The sequence below is a fragment of the Monopterus albus genome, unplaced genomic scaffold (assembly GCF_001952655.1).
Source record: "Monopterus albus unplaced genomic scaffold, M_albus_1.0 scaffold34.1, whole genome shotgun sequence".
NCBI classification, from domain to species: Eukaryota; Metazoa; Chordata; class Actinopteri; order Synbranchiformes; family Synbranchidae; genus Monopterus; species Monopterus albus.
In genome coordinates, this window is record NW_018127914.1 from 5,839,312 (window position 1) to 5,850,512 (window position 11,201).

The 11,201-nt window shown below is 39.9% G+C and overlaps 1 protein-coding gene across 1 annotated transcript in view; it reads right to left on the reverse strand.

Annotated features, from left to right (window-relative positions):
- nudcd1 (NudC domain containing 1) overlaps positions 1–11,182 on the reverse strand; it is a 36,239-nt gene extending 25,057 nt beyond the window's left edge. Inside the window, exons 1-5 of the mRNA XM_020597520.1 lie at positions 11,044–11,182; positions 9,666–9,820; positions 7,446–7,628; positions 5,201–5,384; positions 1,257–1,445 (exon numbers count right to left, since the gene is read on the reverse strand). Coding sequence (XP_020453176.1) covers positions 1,257–1,445; positions 5,201–5,384; positions 7,446–7,628; positions 9,666–9,820; positions 11,044–11,158 — 826 coding nt within the window. The 5' untranslated portion in view covers positions 11,159–11,182. The remainder of the gene's footprint in view (positions 1–1,256; positions 1,446–5,200; positions 5,385–7,445; positions 7,629–9,665; positions 9,821–11,043) is intronic.
- Between the last annotated feature and the right edge of the window lie 19 nt (positions 11,183–11,201).

Consider the following 11,201-nt stretch of genomic DNA (forward strand, 5'->3'; position numbering starts at 1 on the left):
GGTCTCCTGCACACACAGTATATCTACCTTCCTTATCTCCATCATGTCTCAGCTCTCTACCTTTCCCTGTCATTGTGCCAATGTTAAGAGTCCCTATTCTCAGACCTATACTCCTGCCTTTCCTCTTCTCTGTCTACAAATCCTTCTACCTCCTCTCCTTCTTCAACCAACAGTAGTCCAATTTCCGCCAGCACCCTGTAGGTCAACAGCACTGGTGGCTGTCGTTCTTAACCCGGGCCTTGACCGATCCGGTATGGAGTTCACACTGATGATTCGCATGTTTAAATTTGGCATGTTTTTACACCGGATGCCCTTCCTGACGCAACCCTCTCTATTTATCCGGGTTTGGGACCGGCACAGAAGTCACTGGCTTGCAACCCCTGTGGCTAGATTTGTGAATTTTTATAATATAGCAGACAATATTTAATAAAAGGTCCACCTGACTTCCAGGAATTACATCCTACACAGAAATTAGAGCTTATTTTTCCTTTGTAAAATTAAATATTAGCATTAGTTTTATGTTTTGTTAATCAGAAAATGGGTGTTTTCTTGTATTAATAATGGCACAAATGAAAACATAATGAATAGCAGCTGCTTGTGGTGACAAGCCCACAGAGAACTGTTTCTACAGTAATTTTCAGCCTCTGGTTTACGGCTCAAAGATGCTTTCATCAGCCTTGTTAGCAGCAGCGGCAGCAGCTGTTCTCAGTGAAAGGACTCTAAGAAATGCAAAATATGCAACCTACGCGGCACTAAACAGCAAACAGACAAAGTTAGCAGCTAGGCGGTGAAGTAAGTAGAGCAAGGAATCTTTTACAAGAGTTGGTGGAGACGAAATATTAGACTTAAATATGTCAGCTGGCTGTATATATAGCTCAACTTTGTGGAGTGAAAATAGGATGTGTTTGACTTGATGTGATCCTTTACCCCATATGCCAAAAAGTATTAAAGTAAATAAATCACTTCTCTAAACTGTTCACAGACTAAAATATTCTTATGCATAACCCTTAACATTCTCTGAAACCCAAAAAGAACCCTCAGTGTTTATGGTAGTGTGTGGTGATGATGGTGGTTTACTAGCTTTCCCTTCCACTTTTGGCTTCTGAAGTTCATATAAAATAACAGTTAGTGGCATGAAAACAATATTTTTTTAAGTGCTAAATACCTGCACGTTTGTGAAGAAGTGAAGTCCCTAACAACAATAATAACTCTGTAGCAGTGTGCTGGCAGATTTCCCAGCAGCACCTCTGACCCACCTGTCTTCTCCACCTCCATGGGCTCTGGCTCGGGCTGCTCCACAGGTTGACCGTCCACATGTGTGAAGAGAAACGGTTTCTCCGAGGCCACCATTAGCCCCTTCCCCTGTGGCTCCACTGCTGCGTAGTGAGGCACCGACTTCCCCCTGAGGACCCTCCTCTTCGTCACCTCATACTTCTTCTCTTGAACTGAATGAAGAAACGAAAGGCCACAGTGATAAATGGGTAAATTAATCTTGTCTTCTATAAAACTCTGACAGAGAGGAAGTACACCAGCATCAATATGTTTCATGTCAGAGCTCAGCTTATTTTACTGGACTCGCACATAGTTAGTACAAATCACTTCACCGACACAAACACTTACAGGGACCATGGTGTTCATCAGTTTCCCCGATCAAACCCCTCTTTTGTTGTGCAAATAAGATGGGGCATAAGTAGCCGTTGGTGTAAGGCACAAGGAACCTTTGGTGCAGGGGCGGGGCATAAGTAAACATACAAGACAAACACAGTGTCAGACACATACAATTTAGCTGCATGTAAACAATCAGAATCAGAATCAGAATCAGCTTTATTGGCCAGGTGTGACGGACACGAGGAATTTGACTCAGGTACATCGGCTCCCAATGTGCAAACAGTAAAGCAGCATAGGCTGTGTAATATAACAAAATAGCAGTATTAACATCAACAAATAGTGCAAACAATGCAGAAAAAGCAGTATAAACAGACAGTAAACAATGCAGACAACAAAGGAATGTTCATTGAAATGAGATAAATAGGGATAAAACAGAGTACTTAAGTGTACAGGTCCTCCATGGAGGGCAGGCTCACACCAATGACCTTTTCTGCAGTCCTGACTGTCCGCTGAAGTCTGTACTTGTCCTGATTGGTTGCTGAGCCAAACCAGACAGTGATGGAGGTGCTGAGAACAGACTCGATGATTCCTCTGTAGAACAATCTCTCTCAATGCTCAGAGAGGCGCTCTCAACTGAGCCTATTTATACAGTCAAGTCGGTACTGTGGCAGTTCCTGCTAGTTTCAGGATTTCCAGCCCTGTTAATCAGTCTGTCACGTGTTGATGTTGTCAGACAGGGCGGGGTGCATTCACAAACTCCTCTGCATACTTGTGGTCTGGTATTTGTGGGAACTACTGTATGTGGATCAGCTCAAGCAAGAATACATCATCTGCTTTAAACCAAAACACCTGCATATACAAATGTGTAACATCTTGAGTATTCGACCAAGCCATGACAAAGCATTTTCCCAACAGTAACCGTTTGCATAGGGCGGGGCTTAAGTATCTGTTTGTCAGACAGATGCAGAGTTGACGTCTATCAGAAGGGATCTGGCTGTAGCTGGATGGAGCCATCTTTTATAGCTACGTATATTGCTGCGCACACCGTTGTTTGCCGCGGCGCCCAAGCAGGGCTCGGGGCACAAAGTAGCACTCGACCCGCGGCGTTTGCTTGTCAGGTGCTTGACACAACATATTTTCCAAAGCCTGTTGTGTCCACTGGTGGGAGTGTGCTCACCTGTGTGTGCACATACGTGTCAGTGTGTGTGTGTGTGTGTGTGTGTGTGTGTGTGCACGCGCAACGGGGCGGAACTCAGAGGAGAATTCTAAATGCGCAACCATGTAGAGACAGAAATGACATGCCGCCATCTAAATAAAATACATAGCATAAGGCTATGTTTAATAAAAGAACAAGGTAACCTTAAATGACTTCTGTTGTGATCTGGCACTATATAGAAAATAAAATGAATTTGACCTTCAAGGGGGGGGTGGGGGGATGCCCTCCTAATATAATGGTAGGGAAAACACTGCATATCCATTCCTTTATTCTGCCACATATTCACTGCTAAAACAAAATGTAACTAATCTACAACCTCATGTGAACATGGAGCAGCTGTATCATTGTTTATCAGTGATGATGCCAACTTAAGAACTTTCTGCATTTACTGTTATTGTTTTATAAGACGTTTATTGGGCACACCTAGCTAAACTAATGCAATCTAAAGCAACAGAAAGTGTTCAGTTTTTGCATTAATATTTTAGATGGATGTTGATTGACAAGAATTCCTTTACAGTGCCTTGCGAAAGTATTCGGCCCCCTTGAACTTTGAGACCTTTTGCCACATTTCAGGCTTCAAACATAAGGATATAAAACTGTAATTTTTTGTGAAGAATCAACAACAAGTGGGACACAATCATGAAGTGGAACGAAATTTATTGGATATTTCAAACTTTTTTAACAAATAAAAAACTGAAAAATTGGGCGTGCAAAATTATTCAGCCCCTTTACTTTCAGTGCAGCAAACTCTCTCCAGAAGTTCAGTGAGGATCTCTGAATGATCCAATGTTGACCTAAATGACTAATGATGATAAAGGCAAATATGAAGACTAAGTGTTCTTTCTGGCTTTTGACTCCTTCCCTGACTCCAAAGGAGAGCTACACAAGAATTCTTACAGTATATGCCTAGACTGTCTCTTTATGCATAAATGGCAAATAAAAATCTTGAATTTAACCTTTTGAGGCTGTAGCTGATGCTGCTGTTGAGCTGTACTGATTAACACACAGAGGTATTTCTGTTATTCAGCCTACCCTTGCTGATATAAATGGGATGGGCAAAATAATAAAAACACCTGCCAGTTCCCTTATTATAACAATATCTGTAACTGCTGACAAATGGCTTTCAGTCAAATTAATAAGGCTGATAATTATAGCAGGTAAAACCTCACAATGCTTTACATTAATAAAGGAAGTCAGACCCTCCCAGGGTCAGTTGTAGAAACAATGACACAGGTGTGTTCAGCTGTTGGAATTAGACTAATAACAAATGGAGGCGTTCTCAACTTTTGTCTGGTGGTGTAGATAATGAGGGGAAAATCCTAAAAACATTCAATGCATATCAAACAGACTGAATCTTCTGTAATTTAGACAGTGAATGTCAAATTCCTTGTAATATTGTCTTCCCTGAAAAGTTCCTGAGAAACAAAAGAGACGAGACTCTTCTTAAGTTGTTGTGGAGACAAATTCGACAGCTGCTCCACTGACAGGTAGATGCAGGTTAAAACAGCGCACAGAGCAACAGGACAACACATTACCAGGTTTGTACCTGCTAGAATAGAAACAGAGCCCACAGAGCTATTGTTTGCAAACATTGATTAAATTGTGTTTAAAGAATATTTTGCATGTTCTCCCTGTGCCTGTGTGGGTTCTCTCCAGGTACTCCAGCTTCTGCCCCCACACAACCCTCTTCAGGATAAGTGGTATAGATAATGAATGGATGGATAGAATATTCTACATGGGCATATTGAGACTAATGACACTGTTCCTACCCTCCATAAAATATGCAGTATGACAGAACCGATTTTATAGACATGGATTCCCTCTGCAGTGATATTCAAACCCTGCTGACTGATACAACTGTAAATCCAAATTGAAAGCCTAGACCAGAGAGCCGATTTGCATGATCAGAATGCAGATCTGTGACAGACATTGAATCACTAAACAATCAACAAAAGATTAAGGTACAGAAAGCAGATATCAGAGGGCATCATCTTTAAATCCAACCAAACAAGGAAGGGGCTCCCAAAAGGCTGCTTCTGTGTTTTTCCTATCCAGTCTTTTAATCAGTCAGGGTCTTTCTTTCTCAGCAAGTGCCAGACACCTTAATGAAACTCCTTCATGCCAGTGTTTGCTTCAGAGTCTACTAAACTCATCTGGGACATGATAATTAAACTCCATTAGAGGCAGCCTATAACTAACTTCCTAGTATGATTTAATTAACAAGGATTTCTGTCATCTGCTGGATATGAATACTGTGAAAATGCATGTGTGAAATAATAAGCTTGAAATTCCAATTCTAATTATGTATGACATGCTTGTCTTATCTTACTTCATGCCTAATTACCAAAAATTACACTGGGCCAGTGCACCACCCACCATGTCCTGCGGTGTTGGCAACTGTGATCCACTCGAGAGAAACCGAGTATCCGCTTCCTTTGGTTTCCTGCGGGTCTTTTTGGACGCGGAGCAGCAGAACCTCCATGTTGTGGACTCCAGCCTGGACATGCGAGATACTGTGGAGGATGATGAAAGGCTCCCCCAGGACTTCACTGAACAGCGGCTGCAAGTACAGGAGCAACCAATAATTTTAGCATTTTATGAGAACACAGTCAACAGTGGGCAACATCTGACTGTGATCACTAACATTTATGTAATAATCTTCAATGTTTTCAAAGACTCTATGGTAAAAAAGATTTATAGAACTTCCATTTTTGAGTTGTGCTGTATAGGAATGTAGTTCAATTCAACTGTTGAACACACTTGTGACATTCGTTCTACACTGTTGCAGAAGTTCCCGCACACAGGTAACACCAAGTGATATGAAATTAATGCTCATTCAATGCTCACTAGTACCAAATGTGACTAGAACTGAAATTATGAAATATCGATTAGCCCACCTTCAATGAATTAATTTAGCATAATTAACCGTTTATGTAGTTTATCAAAGCAAAGCTGCCGAACATTCACTGTTCTCACCTTTTTAAATGTGTTTCTTTTCTCTGGTTTACATCACTGTAAGCTGAATATCATGAAAATAATGACTATGACAAAATGTTGTACTAAGAGAGGAGAGATGTTGCTGCACCTTCTCATGAAAATAAGACTACAATAGCTCTAGAACCGAGCATGAAATACAGCTTTATCCTTGTATTATTCTTTATAAGATAAGAAAAGGGTAATGGTTATAATGATTAAGGGCTACAATGTAGCTGTAAAAGATTTTTTAAATCAAGGCCACAGCATCAAATGGCTTCAAATGGTCTATACTGCACCTTAGAAAGGAGAGATCTGTCTTTATAACATCAATAAAATGCTAATTCAAACTAGTATTTCTGCATCATTGTCTACAGTCCTCTGGCTAAAGAAAGTGATGATGCTGAGAGGCCTGACTTTAATGTGAATGCATGAATATAGCTGGTCTGTGAGTCAGTTTATTATCTCACCAACACACACAACACAGTGAAAGATGCTCTGCTGCTTGGCTGGGATCTCTGAGTGCTGAAATTTAAAATTAGAACACTGGAAGTTACCAACTCGAGGGCTTAAATCTTCATTACAAATTCCACTCTTGAACTTTGCTTTCAGAGTTGCATGAAGTGTGCTTGCTCACAGACTGGACTCTCCTTTGTAGCCAACCTTAACTGCATGCCTGTTAACAGGATTAAGTGCACAATGACTCATTTTGTCAAAGGCTTCAGTCCTCTCTAATACAAGTCCATTTATAATGGCCAGCTGTCATGGTTTCAAGACTCCATGACAGTCTCCCCAAAAGAATTCAAGCTATCACACTAAATGTTGAGTTTGGACTGCATCAGTCAATTTATTTTGTAAAGTTTGTGTTTTTAATATTGTGTACATATTTCCTCTATTTTCTGGTTATATCTTCATAAAGAGACTGAGTACTCATGTTCATTTTTATGAAAAAAAATGTGCCACCCAGTGCAACAATGACATGTTTTTACAGTTTACAGACAACAGTGGAGCTTTATGGCACAGAGGGACTAGGCTTTGACTATACAGGCAATACTTCCTATGAGTTCACACTAGGTTTTGGTCTTTCAGTGTGATTTGCTGACATGAAAAAAAAAAACTAGAACCTCACCAGACTAAATATTTCACCAGCCACTTGAGATTTTGTCACAGTGACAATTACCTCGCTCTTTTTATTAACTGCTTTTACAGTGATTAAATGATTATTTGAACACCCACTTTCTGCACATCCAATTTCTCCCAGTCTAATCTACAACAGTTGTGAAGAGAGCAATCAGCGAGTTACTGGGAGTACATCAAGTGTCAGTTACAAATGAAAAATCATGATGTCAATCAAAAAAAAGCAGATGACACAGCAACACTGTGACTATAATGCTACATGCTGACATATTTCCAGTGTGCAGAAGCTCTGCTGACCTACTTATTTCTACTGTGATACTGTGTCATCTTTAGACAATTCTGAGAAGGGTGCAATCTGTGACAGACTGTGTTGTTGCACCGGTCATGGATTAGCTAGTGTCAGTTTACCTTCACAGTGACTGCTAGATTATACCATAGGTATATACTTTGCATTCTCTGGAAGATGTCTAAATGATGGAAAACACACAAAGATACCTGTTGCTATACTTACTTCCCACTTCATGTGGGAGCTGTCTCCCCTCTTGCTGGTGCGGAGGACGTACAGTCGGCCGGTGCCATCAGAGAGAGCGGCCCAGGTCGCTGAAGTGAGACTCAAGGATGCACAAAGACGATCCTCACACTGGCTGGACTCAGTTATATGGAAGACTTCTCTCGCCTTCCCCAGGGCGGTGTCCTGGAATCACAATACATCAGTCAGCCTAAAAGAACTTTCCTCACAGTACTACATCCAAAGAAACAACACATCAGGGATATTGGCAGGGAGCAGATCTGACTGTGTTGTTGGACAGAGTAACTAACAATTTTTTCTTCAGTATTCAATTAAGATTATTTATTTGGCCAATGAAATGTCAAAAACCAGTGAAAAAATGCACTTTCTTCAATTTCTCAAAGCCCAAGGTGACATCTCCAAGCTGCTTGTTTTACACAACATTTGTTGTCATATAGAAAGAAAGTCACTTTCGGCTTTTTCCCGTTTAGGGGTCGCCACAGTGGATCATCACACTGACTCGCATGCTGACATTTGGCATGTGTTTTATGCCGGATGCCCTTCCTGACGCAACCCTGAGTCGAACCCAGGCCTTAACCACTAGTCTACCAGGGACGGCTCATCACATTTGTTGTCATATACTGTATGAAAAAGAAAAGCAGCAAATCCTCACTTTTGAGAAGATGAAACCAGAAAATGTTGCATGAAAACAAATTTTATTTCATGAACAAATCGACGACAAAATGTTTCAACAGTTATGCATGAACCTTATTGCAAGTTACAACAAAACAGAACAGATTCTAGAATAATGTTAAATGGATGATATACAGTATCTGTTCTCACTGCTGCCAACCAACCTGACTACTTTCTTCAAGCAGCCCAGTCATGACGCACAAAGACGCAATCAGAGCCACTTAATAAGAGAGGGCTTTGTACTGCAGATGAAGAGAAAGGTCGCTGCTCTCATACTGAATGGGACACTCTAATCCCATAAGAAAATTGTGTTATTGGCATCTGATATGAAAACACACAAACAAATCATTTCCATAATGTTCTTATTCTTAAAAGGGCACAGGAAGATTCCTTCTACATGAAAGCTGAATAACAGAAAAAAGCATATACTCATCAAGGAGAGATGAAACTGTCATGCGGACGCCCACGTGAAGGTCTTGTTAGTAATAGACAGATATGCCACCACATGAGCATCAATTACTCATTGTGTAAATTAACAGCATTTCAAAAGGACTATGCAGCAGCTGTCCTGTTGTTGCCATGACAGCATGACACTGTGTATTAGTATATCACCACCTAATGTATGATGCTCCTTTGAGATCATATTAAGGCCCCAAACAGAGCGTGAACCACCTACGAACAATGTGCCGAGCAACACTTCTCTGGAAAAAGTACACAAAAAGCCCTGCCAGAAACCATAATTATCATACGATGATTGTAATTAGACTTTGGGCAACACATTTCCATAAAGAGCCATTTAATGATGCCACTGAAATGATGAGGCCAGTTCACACATAAAATACATTGATGTGGCACCAATTATCTCTAATCATGGTCAATGATGCTGTAGACATGAAAGAAGTCTTAGTTGAAGAAGTCACTGGGCTGATTTTGCTCCTCGTCTCAGCATCCTGGTATTGGGTACCAAACCTGGATCAGTACCTTGAGTCAATTATGCAGTCACTCCTGTGACAGAGACACACAAAGACTCATCCAAAACGTTACCTTCTGTGCTTGTTCATATGATGTTAAACCAGAACAAAAAGCCATGTAAGGACCTGTGAATACTGAGACTTTCACCCGCCCTGAATGTCTCTGTTGAGCATGTTAAACAAAAAAAAAGCAAGTAAGGAAAATTATAATGAGCTATATTTATATTGCAACTTTAAAAATGTTAATCATTTGTTCACAACATCACCTGCCGGAAATGCATCATGGGCTAGTGCTGCTATTACTCAAGCATTTGATCAGCACCTGCTGGTGTGTCAGATGCATTAAAGTGCACCAGTAATTCCACTGTCCCAACATCAGAATCACCATGGTTTTGTTTGACATGAACCCTAAATACACACACTCCTAGATACTGGTGGGTAGCCCGTGTTGACAACAAACTGGCACTAAAAAGGCCTGCATGTTCCCGTAACACAAACATATAAAAGAGTACTGGTAACAATCAGTTCCAGAAAAAACAAGGAAGATTTAAAAGCTCACCAGGGTGACAGTGAGACTGAGAACCCGTCCTTTGCAGTCCACAAACAAAACACTATCTTCATACCAAGGGTCTAATTGCAGGTAATTGTACATGCCAAAAGCACGCATATGCTCCAGGGTGTACTGAGTATCCTTCAGTTTAACTTCCTCCACAGCTGCAGTACAGATGAAAAAACAAAAGGTTAAAAAAGCCAAGAAAAGTAGACAACACTTGACCCTAGTTACATTTTTCCTTTTCAATGATGAAGACTTACACTCTACCATTCCTCTAACAGTCCAGGCTCTTATTTTTGTATGATATATGATGTACTGTGGAAATGACATTTGTGATCATTTTTGGATGTCACTTAATATGTAACACAAGTAGTAGAATTATGGTCTGTACTTAACTATACTTAATGACCTTGCGATATGCAAAAATAAACCTGTTTTACACCTATATGTGTAAAGGTGTTTATCTGCAGCAGCCAAAATGAATGGGAAAAGGTGGATGTTAGCGCCATCTTAAAAACATACCAGTAAATACAATACAATACAGTAAATCACAGTTGTTTACAATGGGATGTGGTGAAGCCAAAGACAATTTTGCACATTGTGGATAATAAACTTCCTCACAAAACAATTCATTAATAATAGTTTTCAGTAGACAACTAATTAAATGAAATTATGAAACATCAATGTTTTAAAATAATGAGCAGCCAATTAAATAGGGCTGCAACTAGTAATTATTCAGATCATCAATTAATCTGCAAATTATTTTCTTTGTCTATAAAATATCAGAAATTTGTGGAAAAAAGCCCGTTATACTTTGCCACAGCCCAAAGTGAAGTTTTTAAATGATTTAAATGTGTGATTAACAGTTCAAAATCCAAGGATAATCAGTTTACCATGTATGTGTATGACAAAGAACAGCATTAAATCCTCACATATAAAAATTAAGCCAGCACCTGTTTGGCACTGTTGCCAAAAATTGTTAAAAATAAATATTCCAAAATAGTTGCCTACCAATTTTTAACATTTTCTGTTAACAGACTAATTGATTAATTGCCTAATTGTTGCAGTTCTAGTATTACAATACAACGACTTTAAATATTCTTCATTATCTTAGGACCCCCTAAGACTCCCTGAGGTATAAGTGGGGAACCACACATCAGCTTTGAACCACTGGCTTACAGCAACAGCAGTTTCAGAGCTAGTTAGCATAGCCAATGCACGTTTCCTATTACTAGCAAACATTAAATGTAAAAAATAATGTGTTAATTTATCCAGCATGTTACTTGTTTGTGCAAATAGCTATGATAACAGTGATATATCAGAGCTTTCAGTCTTGTATTAGTGCTAGGTTAGCACACTTGCTAACTGTACTATAATCTCTCACCAGCATCCAGTTCTACGTTGTACGTCGGTATGGCGTCCAGAGATAACCTGTAACTTTCAAAGTTTGGGTCTAACAAGTCTCTGTTGACCTTCAAGGAATAATTAGACGCGGCCATGTCTTTTAAATATTACTGGTACAAGTTGTTCACAGGCTATACA